The sequence below is a fragment of the Oryctolagus cuniculus genome, chromosome 1 (assembly GCF_051225735.1).
Source record: "Oryctolagus cuniculus isolate XC-2025 breed Fujian yellow rabbit chromosome 1, ASM5122573v1, whole genome shotgun sequence".
Lineage (NCBI taxonomy): Eukaryota > Metazoa > Chordata > Mammalia > Lagomorpha > Leporidae > Oryctolagus > Oryctolagus cuniculus.
In genome coordinates, this window is record NC_142867.1 from 165025370 (window position 1) to 165050028 (window position 24659).

Here is a 24659-nt window from a genome sequence, read left to right on the forward strand (position 1 = left end):
ATAATGCTATAAGAAATCATTAAGTGCGATAATTAAAGCAACAAAATATCATTTTCTATGTGTACAATAAAAAAATGGAAAAAATTTTGCTAATAACAAATATGTCAACGCTTTGGATACAAACAGGCACATATTTATGCTGGTGAGTAAATAAAATGGTTGAACCTCTTTAATTCTAGCTATACAGATTCACCCTACAAACATGCTTCCACATAAGGATAAAGACTTATCCATAAGGATATTCACCACAGTACCAATTTAAAAAGCATGACCAAGAACAAAATACCTCAGGATGGACACAACAGAAGCTGGTACAGAATTAAATGTAAGGGAAAAAAAGACAATTTTACAGTATTTGGAGACTTTAACAATGCTTCCCTTTACAACTGATAGAACTAGAAAATAGTACAGAAACCAATACAAACATTGCTGACCTGACCAACACTATCAACTACCTTCATCTTACTGACATTTATAGAAAACCATACCAACAAAACCACTAAGATAAACCACATGCTAAGCAAGTCTCAACAAAGTAAATCAACTAAGTTAGTTCGTCTTCTTTCTGTAGAGGTAACTCTTGGACAGTAAAAAGAGTTCCAGCTGCTCTGCTTCCAATCCAGTTCCCTGCTAAACAGCCTGAGAAGGCAGCGGAAGATAGTCCAAGTACCTGGGTTCCTGCCAACCACAGGGTAGACCCAAATGGAGTTCCTGGTTCCTGGCTTCCACCTGGCCCAACCCTTGCTTTTGTGGGCATTAGGGAAGTGAACCAGAGGATGTAAATCTTCTCACTATTACTCTGCCTTTCAAATAAAGAAATACATAAGACTTAAAAAAACAAAGATCCTAAAAATTTCTGTTTGTATCACAATGTCATGTTGGGATTAGTTTATCAAAAAGCTTATTGTTTAATTATCTGACACAACTAAACTGCAAAATCAAAACAACCAAATCAATTTTATTATTTAAACATGTCTTACTTTCTATAATTTAAAATAGTCAAATGAAATTGTCAATGTATACATGTAGACTTACTTAAGCCATAACTGATGTCTAGGAGTCTGCATTAGCAGGAAGCCAGAATCAAGTGCCAGAGTTAGGAATCAAACCCAGATACTCTGATATGAAATATAGGCATCTTAACAGCTATACTGAGTGCCTGCCCCCAAACATTATTTTTGAGGCATTTAATTCCTGACGAAGTAACTTTTTTTGTATCCAATAATTTCATTAGGAAAGCTGTTTTTGCATCTCCAGAATACACCAAAGAAACATGGAATTTATCAGTTCAAAGTTTTCTACGTCTGTACTGAATTCATTCTAAGAAAAAAAGATAAATTTTAATTTCTGATGTTTTGATGGTAATAAAAACTGGAATCAGTTTCTAAAGTGCAATATAGTATTATTCATCTGTAGCCTAAAAGCTATATATACCTTACCCAGCCAATAACTCCTATATTTAATGAACATGACTAGAAACACTAATTAAAGAAGCTAGTAAATTACAGGACTTTCAAGAATATTGAGTAAAAATGAAGAACTGTCATAATACAATGTTTTACTAAATGGGAAAAAAGAATACATGTAGTATGAATCCCATTTTGTGTAAATAACATGAAAACATACATATGAAAAAAGTGCAAAGAAATAAAACAATGGATAATTTTTTTCTAGGGAATGTTTTGAAATTTTCAAATTTTCTCTAATACTATGCATCACTTGACTATTAAAAATAATTAAAGTAAGTAGTTTTAGTGTACTCACATTAGCCACCTTCTCAACGTAAGATTTCATTGTTTTCACAATCACTTTCCTGTCCTGAGAAAGGAAAAACTGCCTCAATGATCTCTGGTTATAGATTAAGGGTATTTCATTGTTAACATTCTTACAGTAAAGCATCAGCTGAGTGGTGTACTTTCTATCAGTCAAAACAAGAGTCACACTGTCGGAAGGAGGAGAAGCTTGCATTTCAAAAGTCCTCTCAGAGCTATTATAATCTTGGGCTTGTACCGGACAATCCATTCAGACATTAATTTGGAAGCATAAAATTCCAGTTGAAAGGCAAACCTCGTGAAGGCATCTTTTACAGTGTAACCCGTGAGATCCCCCTTCCACTGTCTGAATTCAAATGTAGAAGAGTCTAGCACACAGTACTCCAAATGCATTTGCCGAAGTAAATTAAATTTGCATAAATAAAAAAAGCCAGCAGTGTACAATTATCTTTTGAAGGTGGGATTATACTGATTAAGGAAATGATGATCATTTGTTAAAACTTCTGTGCTTCACATGGGTCCTAACCCCTCTTCTCAGCATACTCAACACCCACATAAGAAATACTGCTGGCAAGTCATGTCTTCCTTCCTCCCCTCTCCCATTATGCTCAATAAATGAGGAATGAATGAGACTCACAAGTACCAAAAGCTTTACAAACTAAAGCTGAACAAAAATATTGCGTTTATCTAGCTGACAGATACTTTATCATACTTTAGTGGAACCACAAGTTGTCTATTGAAGTGGAGAGGAAATACAAGGCCTAAAGACATCCAATGCCTTGGGCACAACTTTAAGGAGGGAATGTGGTTTATGCAGAATAAGGCAAAGGGCAAGGCCATAGGGGACTGAAAGCCAAAGGCAAGACCAGCCTACAGATAAGGCATGGTCCTGACTGACACACTGTTTACCTACAAATAAGCCCCTGCCCACTCACCTTGGGCGTTCCATGCCACAGACAGTGCATGGCCACTCTGGCGCCATCGTGTGTGTGTGCCAGGTAGATCACCGCTTCCCGGATAGCTTCAATCATTTCCTAGGGAACAACTGCTGTCAGAGCTTTGGGTTTTTTTCCTCCCCTCTTTTTGCTATTCTATCTGTCTGTCTACAAGGAGGCAGTTATGCAGAAACAATTAAAGGAGGAAGGCATAGGTAGTAGTTTTATTTTCAATTTTGTAAACAGTAAAACAAACATAACCTCGTTTCAGAAACATTCTTTGCCACTAAGAACAGCCAATACTATCAGTAGATGACTCCTATTAAACAAAATATCGGATTTCTATCAATGTGTGTTTTTAAAAGACCCATATCCTACAATACAGCGTAATATATTCTAAATAATTTTCTAAGAAAAAGAGTTCTAACAGGTGTGAAAAGTGTTTTTAAAAGAACAGCTTCTCTAAATAAAATATGCTTCTCTAAAACAGACATGTATAGAGAGAACCAAAACACTTCAAAACAAGTTTTCTTTTTCAGATTATCACTAGTTACCTCTAAAAATCACACCAATTCTTTACCATAAACTCACTTAAATGACATTACCCTCAGAAAATATTAACATGTTTGTTAACATTTAGTCCAGGCCCTCAGCCATAAAATACACTTTAATAAATTTATCTTACAAGGTAGTTTAACTTAATCTTGAAGCCTTCATTTTCAATGTATATAACTTCTTATTTATCTTTTCAAAGTGTAAGTACATAGCATGTACAAGGGTTATTGTAGCCAACCCCTGAAAGGCATTTTAGCCTGTTCCCAATTTAAAATTAATATTAAAAGAAAATGAGTATTAAGCCTCATGCCAGAAGAATAGAAGGGCAGTTGCCTAGTTTCATCAGCAAGCAATTTCACCCCCAAGTACTTTATAATCCTCTCCTAGGATAAAGCTGAAGAACATGGCTGCCTGAACTTAGGAATCTTTTCCAAGCTATCCAGTTGGAGAGATGCATAGGTTCCAAACACACTTCCATTATCCCCAATGCTTTCAGGCTCTTTTTGAAAACCCACCTAGTGCCAGAAAAGTCAATTTGTCTCATGACTTTACTTTCTTTTTTTTTTTTTTTTTTTTTTTTTTGCTGACAGGCAGAGTGGACAGTGAGAGAGACAGACAGAGAGAATGGTCTTCCTTTGCCGTTGGTTCACCCTCCAATGGCCGCTGCGGCCGGCGCGCTGCAGCTAGTGCACCACGCTGATCCGATGGCAGGAGCCAGGTACCTATCCTGGTCTCCCATGGGGTGCAGGGCCCAAGCACTTGGGCCATCCTCCACTGCACTCCCTGGCCACAGCAGAGAGCTGGCCTGGAAGAGGGGCAACCGGGACAGAATCCGGTGTCCTGACTGGGACTAGAACCCGGCGTGCCGGCGCTGCAAGGCGGAGGATTAGCCTAGTGAGCCGCGGCGCTGGCCTCATGACTTTACTTTCTAAGTTTTCAATGATTTCATGACTTTACTTTCTAAGTTTTCAATGATTTCCGTTGCTCTGAGGAAATTAAGTTTGTACGCCATTTTTGACAGGGTTAGAATTCCTATGACTGGCACAATCCAGCATTTTTGGTAGAAGCTGGTCTCATTGTTTTAGTTGTCCCTTGTGCAGAGAAAAGGGGGACACAGGGACAATAAGCTCACTGTACGATGAGGCAAACCAAGTTCAGAGAACTGAGGGGTGAATTCTCCTCTGTATTCTCATCACTGACTTGAAGGGCACTGCGATTTGCCTTCACTTTCTGTCCCTTCTCTTCCTAGCACACAAGGGCCAGGTTTTCATGGGCCATTTAGTTTTACATTACGTATCCTCCTCTAACCTTTACTGTCAGCATAATTTTTTGGGCAGGGGAGTAACTAAACAGTTGAATTTAAAACTACCTGAATGCTGAATACTCTCTAGATGATAATTAAAATCTAAAAATTCAATGGAATTAATAAATAAACTAGAGTCAATTCTATTGCTTTCTGGAAAAAACCTACATAGAATCAGCAGACTTATTCAAAGTAAATTTAGTGAATTATTTTTTCTAAATAGGGAAGTAACTGTTTAAAATTTCCAAAAGACAATGTTTATCAGAGCAGTGCTTCCGATTTCTACGAGGCTTCTCCTCTGTTTTGGTTGAAGAACAAAAACCGAGAACTTACTGATCTGAGTTTTGGGGGTGCATAGGTAAAAAAGTCCAAGAATACTTTATGCACCAATGAGTGCTTAATCACAGCTTCCCTGAAAGGAGAAACAAAGAAAATACATCAGTTCTGGCACTATGGTCATACAAAGATAAGTAACCTCAGCTATTCTAAAATTTTATAAACAAGTGAAATCATTTTATTAAATATAATTTATCATGAGACCAATTTTTATTTTTCAATAATATTAAGACTTCTAACAATTGTTTAGACTATAACATTCATTTAGTGTCACCTACAGCCAAGGCAAAAGAACAAATTTCTATCTACTCATCTGTGAAATCATTAAAAATATGCTCTACCTTCTTAAATAGACATCTTTATATTTTTCACCAGCAATGGATACATGGTGAAAAATCTACATGTGAACCATTTATTTTTTCAGTTTTTAAGATAATTTATTTTATTTTTATTTGAAAGGCAAACAGAGACAAAGAGAGAACTTCCACCCCCTGGTTCACTCCCCAAAGACCTGCAACAGCCAGGGTGGGGCCAGACAGAAGCTAGAAGACAGAAACTCAATTCAGGTCTCCCACATGGGTGGCAGGGACCCAAGTATTTGAGACATCACCTGCTGCCTCCCAGGGTACACACTGGCAAGCAGACAGAATCAAAAGCAGAACAAGGACTTGAACACAGGCACTTTGATATAGCATGCAGGCATCCAAATGGGATCTTAACCACCAAGACAATCCTTGTATTCATTCTTCGTTTGCTTGTATTTATTGAAAGTCAGAATTACAGAGAAAGAGAAAAAGAAGAGTTCTTCCATCCTCTGGCTCACTTCCCAGGTATCCCATGATACTCAAGGGGCCCAAGCACTTGGAAAATCTTCAGGCCATTAGCAGGGAGCTGGATCAGAAGTGGAGAAGCTGGGACAAGAACCGGCACCCATACAGGGTACCAGCATTACCAATGGAGACCTTACCCACTATGCCACAACACTGGCCCCTGCACCCATTTTTCTATAGCTAGTTTCTCTCTGTCAACTAACTTTTACATTCAGTTTCATAAAATATTTTAGCAGAAATAAAACTTGAATGGGGATAGGCATTTAGCCTAGAGGTCAAATCACCAATTAAGACATCCACATCCTGAATGCAATGCCCAGCTCCAGCTTCCTGCTAATGCAAACTCTGGGAGAGAGCAATGATGGCTTAAAGAGTTGGGTTCCTGCCACCCTCAGGGGAGATCTAGATTGAATTTCTTGCTCTTGACTCCAGCTGTTGCAGGCATTTGGGAAGTAAAGCAGCAGATGAGTTCTATCTCTTTCTCCAGAAAGAAAAGATGGGGCAGGCGCTGTGGCGTAGCAGGTAAAGCTGCCACCTGCAATGCGCTGGCATTCTCATACAGGCATGGGTTCAAGACCCGGCTGCTCCACTTCTGATCCAGCTCTCTGCTATGGCCTGGGAAGGTAGTAGATGACCCAAGTCCTTGGGCCCCTGCACCACGTGGGAGACCCAGAAGAAGCGCCTGGCTCCTGGCTTCAGATTGGCACAGCTCCGACCATTGTGGCCAACAGGGGAGTAAACCAGTGGATGGAAGACCTCTCCCTCTCTTTCTCATTCTATGTAACTTTGACTTTCAAATAAGTAAATAAATCTAAAAAAAAGAAGGAAAAAGAAGAGAAAAAGAAAAACAAATAAACAAATATCCTAGGGACCAAAACAGTGTTAGCAACTGCAATGGCATCTACTTGGTCCATGCCTTCTAGTGTGATACTTGGTGAACTGAGGTACACATATAGGCTGATGGTCAGGTATCAAAGACCTAAAGTTCACAGGGAATATCGAGAGAGCAAAAACTAATGCTGCCTTTGTGGGCAAAGCACCCTTCAGAGTGTTTTAGAAATATTAAACCATTTAGCTTCATAGAATCCTATGAGGTAAGAACTACTCTAATCCCAGTGTTATAGAAATGAAAACTAAAGCTCAGAGAAGTTGCCCAAGTTTGCCATTAGTAACAGGTGGAGTAGGTGCGGGGTACTAGGCATAGCACCCAGGCAGTCCGTTCTCAAAGGCCATTCTCCCAGCCACTCTACTATGCTACAGATACCGAGAATGTCACATGCACAGGCTTCTAAATCTACAATCCAATTTAAACAACAGACAATATTCATAAAACTATTTAGTACATAGGGGCTCAACATTAACAATTTATTTTTTTTTTTTTTTTTTTTTTTTGGACAGGCAGAGTGGACAGTGAGAGAGAGAGAGACAGAGAGAAAGGTCTTCCTTTGCCGTTGGTTCACCCTCCAATGGCCGCCGCGGTCGGCGCGCTGCGGCCGGCGCACTGCGCTGATCCGATGGCAGGAGCCAGGAGCCAGGTGCTTTTCCTGGTCTCCCATGGGGTGCAGGGCCCAAGCACCTGGGCCATCCTCCACTGCACTCCCTGGCCACAGCAGAGGGCTGGCCTGGAAGAGGGGCAACCGGGACAGAATCCGGCGCCCCGACCGGGACTAGAACCCGGTGTGCCGGCGCCGCTAGGCGGAGGATTAGCCTAGTGAGCCGCGGCGCCGGCCAACATTAACAATTTATTGGGGAAAATGTTTTATTACTTAATATGTTATAATTTTACAGGATACAGTATAAGAAAAACTGCTTTCCCTCTGTACCAAGAGGGCTTTGTGTGTGTGTGTGTGTGTGTGTGTGACAGGCAGAGTGGACAGCAAGAGAGAGAAACAGAGAGAAAGATCTTCCTTTGCTGTTGGTTCACCCCCAATGGCCGCTGTGGCCAGCGCACTGCGCTGATCCAAAGCCAGGAGCCAGGTGCTTCTCCTGGTCTCCCATGGGGTGCAGGGCCCAAGGACTTGGGCCATCCTCCACTGCACTCCAGGCCACAGCAGAGAGCTGGACTGGAAGAGGGGCAACCAGGACAGAATCCAGCGCCCCGACCGGGACTAGAACCCGGTGTGCTGGCACCGCAGGCGGAGGATTAGCCTATTGAGCCGTGGCGCCAGCCACCAAGAGGGTTTTAAAACAAAATTTGTAAACGTTTATTTAGGGTACATTAAGGGAGAAACAGCTACTTTTTCTAGGCAAGGGTTATACAAAACTTCCCTTCTTAAAATGCCTCCTTCCAATTTGTTTAAAACAAAACAACAACAACAAAAAACATCTTTCTTACTTTTGAGCCATTGGTGTTAGAATCTGTTTCATTTCATCCATAATAAGCTCTAATTTTTCTGGCTGTACCTCTAACACTTTGTCCAGAGTTGGATGATCTGCTGACTGCAACAAAACAAAAAATCAAACTTTTTTAAATGAATAAAACTCTTCACTTCAAAACAAAGAAAATCATAGTAATCTTTTTTTTTTTTTTTTTAACAGGCAGAGTGGACAGTGAGAGAGACAGAGAGAAAGGTCTTCCTTTTTCCGTTCACCCCACAATGGCCGCTGCAGCCGGTGCACCGTGCTGATCCGAAGCCAGGAGCCAGGTGATTCTCCTGGTCTCCCATTTAGGTGCAGGGCCCAAGGACTTGGGCCATCCTCCACTGCACTCCTGGGCCACAGCATAGAGCTGGACTGGAAGAGGAGCGACTGGGACAGAATCCGGTGCCCCGACCGGGACTAAAACCCGGGGTGCCGGCGCCACAGGCAGAGGATTAGCCTATTGAGCCGTGGTGCCAGCCCATAGTCATTTTTAAAAAGCTTAAAATAAATTTGAGATTTCTCAGATTTACATTAATGAAAGTCCTGCTACATTACGCACTAAAGCAGCAATTCCTGATTTTAATTCTCAGTCTGTATGTCTACCAACATTTTCCGGACATTTCAGCTAAACAACCGAGCTTACCAGCCAACAGGTACTTGTCAAACACCTGGAATGTGCCTAATCCTAAATAAATGGTTCATATATTCTGGCTAACATGTTTTGCAGCTATTTGGATTATTCCTATAGGGAACTCATACAGAAGAAACACAACAAGTTCAACTCGAAACTAAACTTGATTAAGGAAGGTCACTCAGGAACCAATCCACATCCCTTCACATAAATGCAGGCATTTACATCCCAAAGTTTGGAACAGATCTCTTAACAGTCCTAGGTCTACTGCTGGCCAGTCTCAGGTTCAGTTCCTGTACTCCATCCAAGATTAGGTCTCTCTACTCCTCTTCCTCTCCAGATACTACCTGCATGAATGCAGGAAAAAACTGGCAAATCAGAGCCCAACACATTTCAGTCAGACTTGGCAAGCAGGTAGTTAACAAAGCTTTGCAACTACTGAGAATCTTTTACCTCACTCTGACCGACTAGAAATAGAAGAAATGAAGCATTCACCCAGAGCACGTGGAAGAGAGTAACAACAGTTTGATGTCCCAATACTCCGGGACAGAGAGAAACCCAAGTGTGATCACTTGCTAAATATACGGAGACAAAAGCATTAGAAGAAAACTTCTGAAAGCATCACCTTGTAAAGCTGAAACGTATTTCCATAGAGTTCCTCTGTGAGCATGTTCCTCTGCTCCAAGATGGCTTTGTCATTGTAGGCGTACTCCACAATGGCTGACGCCTCTGCATGCCGCAGCATCTTGCGCACATGGCCTTTAAAACTTCTGATTATCTCTGCAACCTGTGGTTTACTTCTAAACTCAACACAATCACAGGAGACATAAAAGCATAACTTATTGCTCTGGAGACACAATCATCAATGTATGTGAGCAGAGCTCTCCTACAGTGAAATACTTCTGAGTAGGAACATCAATGTGCCCTGAATTTCTACTTTAAACTTTAAGCTACTCAGGAGCCAGGCCAGCCAGGTTCGAAAGCTAGCTGTGCTTCCCAGCTGAAAGATCCTGAGCAAAGTCATTTACTCACTCAGTGTCTAAGTTTCCTATCCCACAAAGTACAAAGAAGGCTGCTGTGAGGATTAAATGAGCTAAGATGCACTGAGAAGTGAGACCAGCATCTACCAAACACCCAACGAATGTCAGCTCCTATTAAACTGGTCAGCTGGAGGAAAAGAAGGGCAGAAGAAAAAAGGGAGAAGTCAAAGATACAGGGAAATAAGAATCAAATATATTATACAACTCCCTTTTAAAATAGGGCTTACTTATAAGCAGTGATTTACATCCTAAACATCAAAGCAGATTATAATTATACCTAGAAATATCTTTTAGAAAATCTTGTCAACTGCACATGTTATACATTATTAAACTCAGAAAAGACTGGTCAAGTACCAATTCACCTCATTTAGAAAATCCTCCCGTTTGACTTTTCCTAACCCTCTAACACACCTCAGGACCTACTCACCTGCCAAAGCAAACCGTTCACCTGCCAAACATTGGTACTAATCATGATTATTCCATCTCTTGTTTTCCAAACATTCAAGATACAAAAATTTGTCCTTACTAATTGTGAAGGCAATACAAAAATACTCATTTCATTTCAATAACTGTTTTTAACATGCTATTCCCTAGAAATCACACAAGCATGTGTGGGGAGCCATTATTATGAGCAGTATTTATAAGTAATATTTGAGCACACTCAGAATCCACATCTTCAAAGATCTAATGAAAAATATACTTTATGAGCAGAACAACTTACCCATACATAAGAAATTTCTTAACAATATTTCTGGAGTATTTGGCTTTACTTAATTCAACCAAATCACCTGAAAAACAAAATATATTAAAGTGATTTGATATCATACTTTCAGTTCTCTGGAAACAAAGGGAAGAACTAAATACATGAACAATACTGAGAATACAAATAATTTTCTATTTGTCCCAGGCAAAGAACAAATAAAAACAAAAAGAGCCCTGCACAGGACACATCAACAGAGTTACTTTCTAAGACAGTCCTGTGTATTTCAAGAAAAAAACAGGTGATTCATTACAAATCATAACAATCTTCAGAACATAACAAATACCTTGCAATTCTTCAAATGCCTGTCTTCTCTGTTCTTCATTGCCATACTGAATGTAACACTGGATCACACGAGTTGAATCATGTGCAAATGCAATCTGTAGGAAAAGCAGTTTGAGCTTCTGAAGAGATATCTTTCTTTCTTAACATCTGCTTCATTGCTACTCCTTTTAGTATTCCTTCTTAGGAAAAAAAATAGCATCTTTACAGATGAAATCAAACCTAGACTGCTTAAGAGGGGATATACTTAGTTGAATTGTACAGAACATCATTCTTTTGCTTTTGCTGTCTACCACATTTGAAAGATATAATTAATAATGAAACTAAGGCAGGGTTAGATTTAACTATTTTACAGGATCCCTGTTATTAAAATCAAGACCAAGTCAACTGAAAGCCATCAAAGGACTATGTGGACCAGTTTTCATTTCTCTCAAAGTTACTTTCTTTAAAAGGGTGCTATGCAGTCTAAAAAGCCTATATTATTCAGGGCCAGCGCTGTGGCATGGCAGGTAAAGCCACCACCTGCAGTGCTGGCATCCCATATGGGTGCTGGTTCGTGTCCCGGCTGTTCCACTTCAAATCCAGCTCTCCACTGTGGCCTGGGAAAGAAGCAGAGGATGGCCCAAGTCCATGGGCCCCTGCACTCGTGTGGGAGACCCTGAAGAAGCTTCTGGCTCCGGGCTCCAGATCCTCATAGCTCTGGCCATTGCAGCCATTTGGGGAGTGAACCAGCGAACGGAAGATCTCTCTCTTTCTCTCTCTCTGCCTTTCAGATAAATAAAATAAATCTTAAAAAAAAAAAAAAATAAGCCTATTATTCTACAATTTCTATATATGGATTTAAGAATGTTTGGCATTGGCAAATGTATGGCATGCATAAGGCAGATCAAGCTAAGTCTTACTCCACAAATGTAACTACACAATACACACTAGCCAACTACACTGTAAGTCAACCACTCCATATAATCTCTGTACATATATCCTATCATATTCTCAGAAAAGTTGTATTTCAAATCTGATTCTATAGCCCATCCCTCTCACAAATATGGGATGACTCAGATCCTTACTGAAGGACCTCTGATGGCTTCTCTGTAGCAACATTCAGAAATCATCAGTCATGAAAAATTATTTTTACTACATTATATTATAGTACAAGTCTGCTTCAAAAGTGCTTGTTATTCACATTGTCTTTACAATATTTTAATACTAACATATTCTAGCATTTGTTATAAGGGATATTTAACCTGTACGGAGTTTTTAGTCCATGCTATAAGAGATACTGGAAATTCTGGGGCAATTATGCTGGAAAAAATAACAAGTTTACCTGTTAATAGCCAAGTACCTTTTCCTTACAGAGGCAATTTTTTTTTTTGAAGATTTATTTATTTATTCGAAAGTCAGTGTTACAAAGAGAGAGGAGAGCAGAGAGAGTGGTCTTTCGTCCGCTGGTTCACTACCCAGATGGCTGCAATGGCCAGAGTTGTGCCAATCCGAGGCCAGGAGCCAGGAGCCAGGAGCCAGGAGCTTCCTCCGGGTCTCCCACGTGGGTGCAGGGGCCCAAGGACTTGGGCCATCCTCTACCGCTTTCCCAGGCCATAGCAGAGAGCTGGATTGGAAGAGGAGCAGGCGGGACTAGAACCGGCGCCCATATGGGATGCCAGTGCTTCAAGTTAGGGCGTTAACCTGCTGCGCCACAGCACCAGCCCCAAGAGGCAATTTTAATTGTATAAGACCGCAACACTGAGTTTGGCTTACTTACAGTTTTAATTTTCCCTTGAATCAACTTCTGCAAGTCACTCATTAACTTTACTCTTTTGTCTTTGTCACAGTCTTTTCTACAAACGAAAAGAGCAAAAATATACACTTTAAGCACAGGATTTTAAACACATACAACTAAAAATCATACCAGCCAGTATATGTTCACCAGTTCAACATGATTTCTTTTAGAAAGCTGCAAACCTCTGACATCAAAATTACTAGTCCAGAGCAGCCAAAAGTAATTTTCTCTGAAGCAGAAACTCATCTCAAAAGGTGTAATTTTATGCATCAATCTAAATCTTAACAGCTAAAAGTAAAGAAAATAATAAACCAATTCTTAGATATTAAATACCTAAATGTCTCAAAACCTAGCTGATAGGAAATTGTCCTTCATTTTCTCCGAACGTCCCAGGGAGCATGTCAAATCCATGTTAACTCCTGGACATTTCCATAAACAGAGCTGACACCGTCTCACTGACACCACCCGTTTCTGCAAAGGCACACATCCAAATCCTGATGCTTCTCCTGGGGGTCATGAGTGCTCCCTAAATAACTCAAGGGCTCTGTCCCTCATTTCAGGGCCTCTCTATTCTCAGAGCACACTGGTACCTTTCCATCATCTCAAAGGCGCTAATCAAGATGGCATCAGGCAAAAGTTACCTTCTCAGGATCTCCCAAATCTGCTTTGCCCGAACAACAATGTCATAGTTGGTTTTATCACTCAGTTGTCTGCTCTGCTTCAGTTCTTTCTTCTTCTTTTTGAAGTCATCCCATTTGGGTTTCTTGGCTGCTGATTCTAGTTATTATACAAAGTATTTTCAATTACAATTAACATTCTGAGTACCATAAACAAACACAGATTAGGTACAAAGGGCAACCAGTAATCAGGATCAAAACTCATTGTAGAAGCCAGAAGAGGGAAAATAACACTCCCTACAAATTTGTAACTTCCTGCATTTCCTGATCATTTTTTTATATTCTATATGTGGCTAAAATGAATCATTCACTTAATAGCTCTTTATTGACTGTTAGCAGGATGCTACTAAACAAAAAAATGAAACTAAAAGGAATGTAAAAGCAACTAAAACATTAAACATCATTTTCACCTTTAATACAGGACTCTGTTAGAACATCAAGATCACTGAACTTAGATGATAATTAGCTTTCAATGGAAACAAAAATCAGTCTAAATTTAAACAGCCAGGATACAAGCCCAGAGACAAACCTCTGTTGTTCATGACAATGCACAATCAAAATTTCTAAGTTCCCTACAGAGTGAGGCTATCAAAGTCAGTTACCTATTATTATTTTGCTTTTTTCCTCAAAATGAATAATTTACCAATTGAATCAAAAAGCCCACTAAGTCACACAGATGAACCACTTAATCTCTTACCATTATTCACGGTGGGGTGCCCTGCACTAGACAGCAGGGCATAACCAACTAGAGTTTATTTAATTCTACAGATAGCTGAGCACATATGACATAGGCCATTCTGGGTTATAGCAAATTTATATTTTCTGGGATACACCTAGTATCCAATACCTCTCAATTGTTGGTATAAAAAGAGGAGAAACAAAACAAAATCAAGAGTTCTGTTCTGAAACACCAGAAACATACCTCCCACTGCAAAAGGAACAAGGGTTGCAGCATGCACCATCTTAACATAAGAATGAATGAGTAAAATACAAGTGTCAAGAACTCCAGTAAGGAAAGGAAGATTTAGGCTAGCAAAGAGGAGATAGGAAAAAGAAGTTGGAGAACTATGTGGGGAGGCAGAGATGAAGAAGAAAAGCAAAGCAACCGAAAAGGTAAGGTTGAAGCATGAAAGGATCCGCTTCCCATCTCCCTGACCTAAGGCTATGGTCCCTCCAGTGAACAACCCTTTGGCAGAGTAAAGAGTAAGGACCAGGACTGAGAAGGCCTCAAGGCAACAGTCTTAGCTGGCAGCAGTTAGACAGTAATTGTGATGAAGAGATTAGCAATTTTGTTTCAATGACAAACAGGAGCCCTGCCAATACGTCCAATGAGTGAGCAAATTATCTGACCCAATTCAAATCCAATCAGTCATGTGCAAAGCCTGCTTGGACAAGGTCTCCAGGTCTCTTGCTCACCAAGGCATCCCTAGCCAAGGCTGACACTGACCTAGGATACACTGGTTTTTTTTTTTTTTTTGACAGGCAGAGTGGATAGTGAGAGAGAGAGACAGAGAGAAAGGTCTTCCTTTGCCGTTGGTTCACCCTCCAATGGCCGCCGTGGCCGCCGCGCTGCGGCCGGCACACCGCGCTGATCCGATGGCAGGAGCCAGATGCTTCCTCCTGGTCTCCCATGGGGTGCAGGGCCCAAGCACCTGGGCCATCCTCCACTGCACTCCCTGGCCACAGCAGAGAGCTGGCCTGGAAGAGGGGCAACGGGACAGAATCCGGCGCCCCGACCGGGACTAGAACCCGGTGTGCCGGCACCGCAATGCGGAGGATTAGCCTAGTGAGCCGCGGTGACGGCGATACACTGGTTCTTTAGGGGTGGCTTCTGTACGGACTATTTGGGGTCTGTATCCTTACTGGTTGTTCATTTCTTTCCCACCACTTGGCATCATAATGCAGAGGAAATGCAAATATTTGAGTGAATGAGTGAATGGACGAATGAATTTTAGCCTGAAGTAAGCAATGTCACACTGAGATGCCACTAAAAGAAGCCATTATAATTCAGCTTAACTTGATGGCCAAGTCATCTCAGAAAGGGTCCAAAAAATAAGTAACTCTTAGCACCAGAGGGAAGCTGTGGCCAGGAAAGATACTTTTTTTGTTTCTTTTAGCCCATTTGCCCTTCTTCCCACCTAAAAATACTGCATGACAAGGAGCAAGCCTGAGGTCTCCAAAGCGCCTGCAGAGCCCCCATGCACGAGGATTCGGACAGCAACTGGGGAGGGCGAGGCCTCCGCACAGCCTGTGCTGAAGGGATCGGGGCTCACCATCACTTTTATTGTCCGACTGGAATTTTCTCTTCTTGCTGAATTTATTTGCCGCCTGAAATTTGTTCTTCGATCCTTTGTCCCCTTGTTGCTTAGTCTTGAACTGCTTCACACCCTTTTTCCCAGGTTTTGTGGCACTCTTCTCAAAGTTCTTTGATGTGATTTTAGGTCCACCTTCCTTAGTAACTTTCCTTGGGAATGTCTTTGAAGAACCAGAATCTAGAGATGATGACAAATAATTATTAGTTCAGTGATTCTGGGCCTTGATTTGATTTCTTCTATACACTGGACTATATTTGCTCTTTATCTCTTGCCCTATGCAATACTTATCTTTTTGAATAGAGTATTGAAACAATCAAAATTTATCTGACAATAAAACTGTAACATATTCAAGACGTAAAACCTAAAAGTAAAGGAATGTACAATAAAAACTATCTATAATTCTGCCATCTATACATTGCTGTTGCTTTGGAAAACTTCTCTAGTTTTAAGCAGATAGCAGAGATGAGATAGGTTATTTATACACCTGTCTATTCTGCTTTATATCATTAATGAATTTACTAATTTTTTCATTTACTTACTTTCACTTTATATGAAAGACAACAGGGATCTTCATCCATTCATTCAGTCTCCGAATGCCCACCAACAGTGAGGGCTGGGCAGGCCAAAACCAGGAGCTGGGTACTTACTCCAGTCTCCCACATGTGTGGGAAGGACCCAAGTATTTGAGCCATCATCTGCTGCCTCCCAGGATGAAGATTAACAGGAAACTTGATCAGAAGCGGAGTATTTGGGACTTGGGACAGCCCCTCGACATGGCATGCTAGTATAGAAATCAGTGACTTAAATCGCTGGGCCAACACCCACTCCCATATCATTACCCTTTAAATACGATTCTTGGGGCTGGCGCTGCAGCACAGTACATAATGCCACTACCTGCGCCGACATCCTATGTGAGCACCAGTTCTATTCCTGGTTGCTCCACTTCTGATCCAGCTCCCTGCTAATGCACTTGGGAAAGCAGTGGAATATGCTCCAAGTCCCTGGGCCCCCACACACAGGTGGGAGACCTAGAAGAAGCTCCTGGCTTCAGTCTGGCCCAGCTCTGGCTGTTGTAGCCATTTGGGAAGTGAACCAACAGATGGAAAACCTCTCTTTCTCTCCCATCTCTTCCACTCACTGTAATTCTGCCTTTCAAATAAAATAAATAAATTTTTAAAGAAAAAAACATAATTTTCATTGGCTCAGGAATCTGAGTCAAAGAATAAAATGGATACTCTTGAAATTTAGAAAATATAACAACATATTTAAAATGTTAATTTTCCAATTTTAGTTGAGAAAAAAAATCTTAAAGCCTTCTAATTTATTTGATAAGAAACTATCTGGGTGCCAGTGCTGTGGTGTAGCAGGTAAAGCTGCCACCTGCAGTGCCAGCATCCCATATGGGCACTGGTTCGAGTCCCAGCTGCTCCACTTCCAATCCAGCTCTCTGCTGTGGCCTGGGAAAGCAGTGGAAAATGAACCAAGTCCTTGGACCCCTGCACCTGCATGACAGACCCAGAGGAAGCTCCTGGCTTTGGCTTTGGATTGGCACAGCTCGCCCATTGAGGTCATCTGGGGAGTGAACCAGCAGATGAAGACCTCTCTCTCTCTACCTCTCTCTGTAACTCTGCTTTTCAAATAAATAAATAAATCTTTAAAAAAAAAAAAAAACAATTATCTGATAAAAACCTCCTCTGACAACAAAGCTTGCAAATTAAGTACTTAATAAATAAGAAGCAAATACCAAAGCTATGCCATAAGAGTACTACAAGGGAAAAAAATAAAGGTTGGTTTGGTAATATACAGTCATTTATACATCTCTGACTTCTCTATTTTAAAATACTGACACCCAATGGAATAGAAAAGACATCACCATTAGAAATTCTAAAGCTTAAAGAATTTGGTTTGGGGCTGGAGCTGTGCCGTAGTGGGCTAAGCATCCACCTATAGCAGTGGTCCGTATCCTGGCTGTGCCTCTTCCTATCCAGCTCTGCTATGGCCTCAGAGAGCAGTGAGAGATGGCCCAAGCTGCACCCACGTGGGAGATACAGCCTCCGGCCATTGTGGCCATTTGGGGAGTGAAGCAGTGGATCAAAGACCTCTATATCTCTGTCTCTCCCTGTCTGTGTGTAACTCTACTTCTCAAGTAAATAAATAAATCTTAAAAAAAAAAAAATTTGGTTTATCAGCAATAGCTATAAAACAGCCCCAATTTCTCAAACACTAAAATAAAATATATGGTAGATTGGTGACTCAAATGAGGCTACAGCATCAACAGCTGAAATCAGGGGTCTTCCAGGAATAAAGCATTCATTAATTAAGAATTTCCTAAAGGTCTAATCTTCATAAGGAAGAGGCTAACAACTTATATATGTATCTGCCTCCTCCTACTGTTTAAATCCTAATCCTAGTCCATGAATGTAAGTTGGGCTCTGTTCCAGTGCCCCACCCCACAAATGATAATGGAAAAAAAACAAAACAAAATGAAACAAAAACCACAACCACACATGGGAAGCATGTTTGTGCATGGCTGTCTTACCGCTGTTTTTAGGAAATCTGCTTTTTTCTTGCGATGGCTTTCTATTCTTTCTTGTGAATTTTTTTTTCCCCTTTACTTCCATTATAGCCAACTCTGGAAAACCAAAAATAAAGCAATCATTAAATGGCTCCTCACAAGTACATGTCATTAAATAGTCGTTGCCAAATTCTGTCCTTGGGTTCATAGATACAGTTCAAATCGCTCAAGCAGAGCATGGATGTCCACCCACACAATTTCTGCAATTATGAAATCAGTCTCTAAGATTTAAACCTGGAAAGGAACAAGACATCAGAGTGAAAATGATGAAGATGCACATACCCCAACCAGTGTGCGACTTACCTTGAGCAAACAATTCAGTTACAGTAGTGGCTAAAAACAGGTTGTTACAGTAGTACAAACATCAGTGTTTGCACCATGTAACCCAGAAAGACTTGGTGATGAGTAACTGACTATATAACCATTTGATTTCTTGGTCTCTATCCTATGAAACCAGGAACAACTAGTAGGTTGCACTTACCACATATTTGAATTAAATGAAAGAAAATAAGGGACTATCTGAAAGATCCCTATGTAACCCGACAGAAGTACAACAAAGATTACCAATGTTCAATTTGTGATTGTCTTAGCAACAGACCAGAAGCTTGCAGTGAACTCCAAAACAAGATTATATCAGACCATTTAATACTTCATTTAAATGGATCTGCCTAGCAAGTCACTTCTAGGGTATAGGTATGCCATGTTACACAGGATAAACAGATAACCCATATGTACCCAAGGCTCCAGAAAGAAACAGAACAGATCAAAAACAAAAATGATTGGCTCATTTCTTCACTTTCCAAAGTTGCACCTTCAAGTCATTCCTAAAGTAGATCCTAAAGAGTATGTGTTAGGGATCCCTAGACAACATCCAATATTTCTAGGTTACAATTCCTCAGGATAGTAACAAGTATAAAGAGAAAAGAGGGGTTCTAGGAGAGTTAAATGACAATAACCAGCTTCTAAGGAAAGGCTTCCCAGTTCCTTAAATTGCTTTTATAAACTATCAATTGCTAGGCAAAGGCTAAAAGTATGCAGGGGTTTCTAACTTGAGTTGAAACCTTATTCCTGGACCACCCTAGAGTGTTTCTAGGGAACACTCTGGAAAATGCTGTCTTAGTCTACTATTCATGAACATGATTCTGAAAACTAGATGGCCCCTCAGCTATTCAGCTTCCTGGGGCATGTAGGACCACAGGGTCACTTTCCCTCGTTGGCTAACACTATCACAACCACGCCTGCATCTCTTAGCTCTGCTGTGCACAGCTCTCTAAGAATCCATTCCTTTACATGTTTTCTGTGTAAATTTAATTTGTGTTAGACTGTGTTCCCACACACACTTGCCCAGTTTCTCCTAATTGTTAACATCTTACCATGATGATTTATTAAACCCAAGAAATTTGTATTAGCACAGTACAGTTAACTAAGCCACAGGGGCTTATTTGTCCCACCTCGCCTGCCACCTTGTCCACTAATGTCATCTTTACCAGGATACACTGAATTCTGGCATCATGTTGCCTTTGTCTTTTGCAGAATATGCCTCACTGGGGCTTATCTGGTGTTTTCTCACAACTAGAGTGAGGTTCTGGGGTTTTTTTTGGAAGGATACCAGAGTCCTCTTGCCACCCTCTACCAGAAGTGAGCTACGAAATGCAGCCTAACCCAGAGAGGGAAATAGAATAAGCTCCACTTCCTGGAGACAGGAGACACAGAAAATGCATAGACATACAAGAGTACTTCATAAAGTTCATGTAAAATGAAATCAAAAGATAAGTTTATTTTGGTGGGAAAAACTGAAATCCAGGCCTAGTTTTTCCTTAATATGCATTTTCCATGAATTTAAAAAAGACATTTATTTTACTTACTTGAAATGCAGAAAAGACAGATATCTCCTATCGGCAGGTTCACTCCCCAACTGCCGGCAACAGCTGGGACTAGGCCAGGCCAAAGTCAGGAGCCAGAAACTCAATCCAGACTCACAAGCACTTGAACCATCACCTGCTGCCTTCAATATGCCTATCAGCAGGGAGCTAGAATCCAACAGAGTCAGACCTGGATTTGGGCATCCCAAAGGGCATCCAAAGTGCTAGGTCAAACACCTGCCCCTCCCAGAACTCTTCCAAGTTTGCTCTTAAACTGCCACAGCAACAAATAAACATTTTGAGATTATGCAAACATCCTTTAAACATCCTCTAATCTAAGCCTTCCTAGGTGGATCTTGCCTGCAGCAATTACTGCAGCATTTGAGTGAGGACTTTCTGTTTCTCCCATTATGTCTCCCTTTACAATTTCAAATCCACCTGTAGAGGTTTGTCTCCTTTTCTACTTATTCTTCATTCATAGCAGTATTATCTCAAGTACTTATTTTATTTACTGATTCCTAACCAAATACCATTGCTATTTGGTTGCACAAATAGTCCAGCAGCAAGTTTTCTAGGTTGCTGTGTCCTTTTGACATGGTCTTTTTAAAAGTGTGTCCTTATGGGTGGGGCCGGTGCTGTGGCACAGCGGATTAAAGCCCTGGCCTGAAGCACCAGCATCCCATATGGGCGCTGGTTCTAGTCCCAGCTGCTCCTCTTCCAATCTAGCTCTCTGCTATGGCCTGGGAAAGCAGTAGAAGATGGCCCAAGTCCTTGGGCCCCTGCACCCACGTGGGAGACCTGGAAGAAGCTCCTGGCCCTGGCTTCGGATCTGCGCAGCTCCGGCCATTGCAGCCATCTGGGGAGTGAACCATCAGATGGAGGATCTCTTTCTCTCTGTATGTAACTCTGACTTTCAAATAAATAAATAAATCTTAAAAAAAAAAATCAGAAGTATGTCCTTATTTCCTGGCACTTGCTTCAAGCTCATCTTGTATTTTTCTTTTTTAAGATTTATTTTATTTATTTGAAAGTTACAGAGAGAGAGAAAGAGAGAGAGAGAGAGAGAGAGAGAGAGAGAGAGAGAGAGGTCTTACATCCACTGGTTCACTCCCTAAATGGCGAAAGCGGCCAGAGATGGGCCCGGCCAAAGCCAGGAGCCAGAAGCATCTTTTGGGTCTCCCACAAAGGTGCAGGGACCCAAGTAGTTTGGCCACCCTCCACTGCTTTCCCAGGCACATTAGCAGGGAGTTGGATAGCAAGTGGCACAGCTGGGATTCGAACCAGTGCCCAGATGGGATGTTGGCATCACAAGAAGTGGCTTAATCTATTATGCTACAAAACCAGCCCTGTTCAATGAGATTATATTTTTATAAAACATTTCGATTTATTGTCACAATCTGCATTCCATACCCAGAATCGCTGGCTGATCTGTCAAATCTACTAGAGCCCACTCACTCTCTTTGGTGCACTGTTCCAGCGGTTTTGACACAGTCAACAATCTCAGAGCAGTTGTTATCACCATCGAGACTCCTGGGCAGCTTCTTGTCGTCAACCCCTTCCCTGTCCCTAAGCTGCTACTGGTCTGTTTTTCATTCTTATTTTTCCCTTTCCAGGATGTACTATAAATGGAATCATACAACAGGAAACCTTTTGGGTCTTGATTCTTTCACAGAGCAAAATGCATTTTGCTTGGGGACCCAGTACCTTAATAACCAATCATTACATTCCAATGTCTCTCAGAATAGCCCCCTCTTGTTACACCTTGCTCCGGCTGTTTTACGTTTAGCTCCACCATGCAATCCATATGCTACCTGATTAATCTGCCACTAACACACCTATTTCATTCCATTGCCACACTTTACTGCTTCACAACTTTCCCACTGCTTACAGGAGAAAGCTCAGACTCAGACTGGCATCCAGGGTCACTTAAAATCTGGTACTCATTCATCCCACTCACAAACCCCACACAGGAGCCACACTTTCACACTCCAAGCTTGAAAGCTGGTCTTCCCTCAACTCCAGGTTCAATGAGAATTCCTGCTCATCCCTCAACTCCAGGTTCAATGACATTTTCATATAATTTCTCCTCCATATATTTTCCCTTTTCCCAAATGATTTTCTATGGCCCTCTTAACATCTACACTTGGAAATTTACATTAAAGTTATTCATGGACAATTCCATCTGCTCACACAGAAATTTGTTGAATATCTACAAATTATGGAACGCCACAGGGTTCAAAAAAAAAAAAAAAAAAAAAAAAAGAAAGCCAAGGTGTAGTCTAATAGGCAAACAGAAAACTAAAACACACTGTAACCAAGTGTTATAACGGAAGCAGGGCAGTAGGCCCTCTCTAACTGCGGGTTCTACATTCTACATCCATGGAAACAACCAAATATGTGCCAAATATATGTAGGGAAAAAACAGGGTCTGTATTAAACATAGAGACTTTTTTCTTGTCACCATTCCCTAAACAATATAGTATAACAAATATTTAAATAGCATTTACATTGTAAAAGATATTAAAAGAATCCTAGAGATGATTTAAAGCACCAGCATACAAGATGACGTATGTAGATTATATGCTAATACCAGATCATTTAATGCTGGGGGGGGGGGGGCGGGAGAGAAGGCAGAGATACTGAAAGACAGCCGTATATACAAAGTGTCAAGGTCCTCACTAGCTGACCACTCAGTTTGCCAAACGGGAAATACAGGAGCCTTCCCAGAGGAAGAGGAACAGCCTGAGCCCTCCTTACTCCTCTAAGCAGGCTTGGCAACGCCCTCTGAACGCAGCGAACATTCAATACCAATCTACAGATGCTGCGAATCTTCATCTTGGTCCTATCTTCCTTCTCTCTCCACACTTCTCCCTAGGTAACTGCATCCAATTTCTTCCTCACTTTCTATGCTGAGGACTTCCAAATTGCTTCTCGATTACATCCTTCTCTCTGGGTTCCAGACCTACTAATCTGTTCACCTGCCACCTCCGATTACGTGACTAGCAGGTAACTTACTATGTCTGAACCCTCATTCCCTGTATCTCCACGGTAAGCCATTCTCAAACACTATTCAGTCTACTTCTCCTACTTCATTCTTCCTCGGCAGCCAACTGCCCATCGTCTACCCTACTGCAAGCCAGAAACCGGAGAAATTATCTCTGGCATTTTTCTCAGACTCGTGTTTATCGTATCAATCCATCAGTATGTTCTCTTGAAATAACTCTAATCATCCAACTTCTATCTCCACTCCCACCACCTTAATACACACCACCAGTAAGTTCTTCAACAAACTTTCAAGTTAAATAACACTTCCTAAAGAGTACCTAGGGCCATGTTTCTCCCTTGTTTGTAAGCCTTCGGTGTTTCCTACACACGGGAAACAGAACGGGGAATGTTTCCCCCTTGTACAGAATGGCCTTCGAGGTCCTGCAAAACCTCAGCGACCCTGTCTTGCACCGCTGGGCTGTCAGTTCCCATCTCAGGGGCTTCCCCGTTTCTACCTGCGCTTAACACAGTCCTCCCTGGGTTTCGGGATCGAGGGTTCTCTCCCTGCATGTTTTAGATCTCGGCTTATAGACCCCTTTGACCCCTCTTCAGATATCCTATCTTCCATCTCCGGACCCAGCTCGATTCTTTCCCAGAGCGTACAACCTGCAACGGTACATTCAGGCTGTAACATCATCTGGCCCCGATCGCAAGCCGAACGGAGGTTCCTCAAACACGGGTTAGACAGGCGGACCGGAGCCAGCACAGGCCGGGATTTTACGACGAAGCTAGTTCAGTCTCAACCCCACACTCAGGGCAACGTGGTAGGAAGAGGGGTCGCGGCCCCGCCCTCCTCGCTAAGCTCCTGTCCATCCTCAAACTCCCAGCCTTCTCGCCACAGACGGAGACAGAGCAGAACACTTCTCCCCCACTACTACAACCCTTCCAGGCCCTTCCAACTTCACCAGGCGGAAGGCGAACCCCACCCAAAGACAACCCCAAAGTGCGCCCCACTCACTCCACACGTGGGGCAAAGTCGGGCACCAGCAGCAGACCGCTGCTTCCGCTTCCGCCTCGCACCTAGCTCCGCCCCCGGACCGCCGTTTGTCTTCTTCCGCCGCGTTGCTGGGGTTAAGAGGTGGAGCTTAGCATGAACTACGGCATCTCCGAATTTCTATTGGTCCGCTTGTCTTACCTCATCTACAGGCGCGAAGTGTGCGTCGCACACTTGTTTTGGCCTTTGCAAGGACCCGTCGGGCCGAGAATGCGTTAGCGGCTCCTGAAAGTGACGCAATTAACCCTGTCGCTTCCGTGACCCGGGAGAGACGGAGGTCTCTGCGGAGGGTTGACAGGTTGTTGGAGGGAACCTGGTTGGCAGTGATTACTAAAAGATGGTTAATGAATAAGATGGTTATGAAATAGCAAAGCTAACTTTGTGTATGTGTATGTGTGTTTTATTTGCATCGTTTCTGAGCAGTCCAGCTTGGAGAATAAAAGAGCTGTCTCGGGAGTGGGTTTGAATTGTATCCTGGTGGTTCTCATCTGCTAGCTGTGTGGCTCCAGGTAAATTACTGGATTTCTCTGAGCCTTGGTTTTCGGATTAATAGAATAGCAATAGTTAAATCATATGCAAAGCTCTCAGCACGATGAAGGATCATGAAAA

The 24659-nt window shown here is 41.8% G+C and overlaps 1 protein-coding gene across 11 annotated transcripts in view; it reads right to left on the reverse strand.

Moving 5' to 3' along the window:
- Positions 1-24074, reverse strand: part of PUM3 (pumilio RNA binding family member 3) — a 43421-nt gene extending 19347 nt beyond the window's left edge. For 3 of the 11 annotated variants that reach the window (XR_016223452.1, XM_051846209.3, XM_089316580.1), the window contains exons 1-12: positions 23663-24074; positions 18114-18206; positions 15533-15751; positions 13224-13359; positions 12565-12640; positions 10810-10903; positions 10485-10551; positions 9349-9523; positions 8067-8170; positions 4899-4977; positions 2708-2806; positions 1765-1818 (exon numbers count right to left, since the gene is read on the reverse strand). Coding sequence is in view for 8 of the 11 variants with exons in the window: in XM_051846209.3 (XP_051702169.2) it covers positions 1765-1818; positions 2708-2806; positions 4899-4977; positions 8067-8170; positions 9349-9523; positions 10485-10551; positions 10810-10903; positions 12565-12640; positions 13224-13359; positions 15533-15751; positions 18114-18206; positions 23663-23693 (1227 nt within the window). In the remaining 3 variants the exon portion in view is untranslated. Of the gene's footprint in view, positions 1-1764; positions 1819-2707; positions 2807-4898; positions 4978-8066; positions 8171-9348; positions 9524-9755; positions 9892-10484; positions 10552-10809; positions 10904-12564; positions 12641-13223; positions 13360-15532; positions 15752-18113; positions 18207-20014; positions 20180-21421; positions 21631-23662 lie in introns of those variants that run through there. The other 8 variants (XR_016223454.1, XM_070051456.2, XR_016223453.1 and 5 more) reach the window with 6 other exon arrangements.
- Positions 24075-24659: the final 585 nt, after the last annotated feature.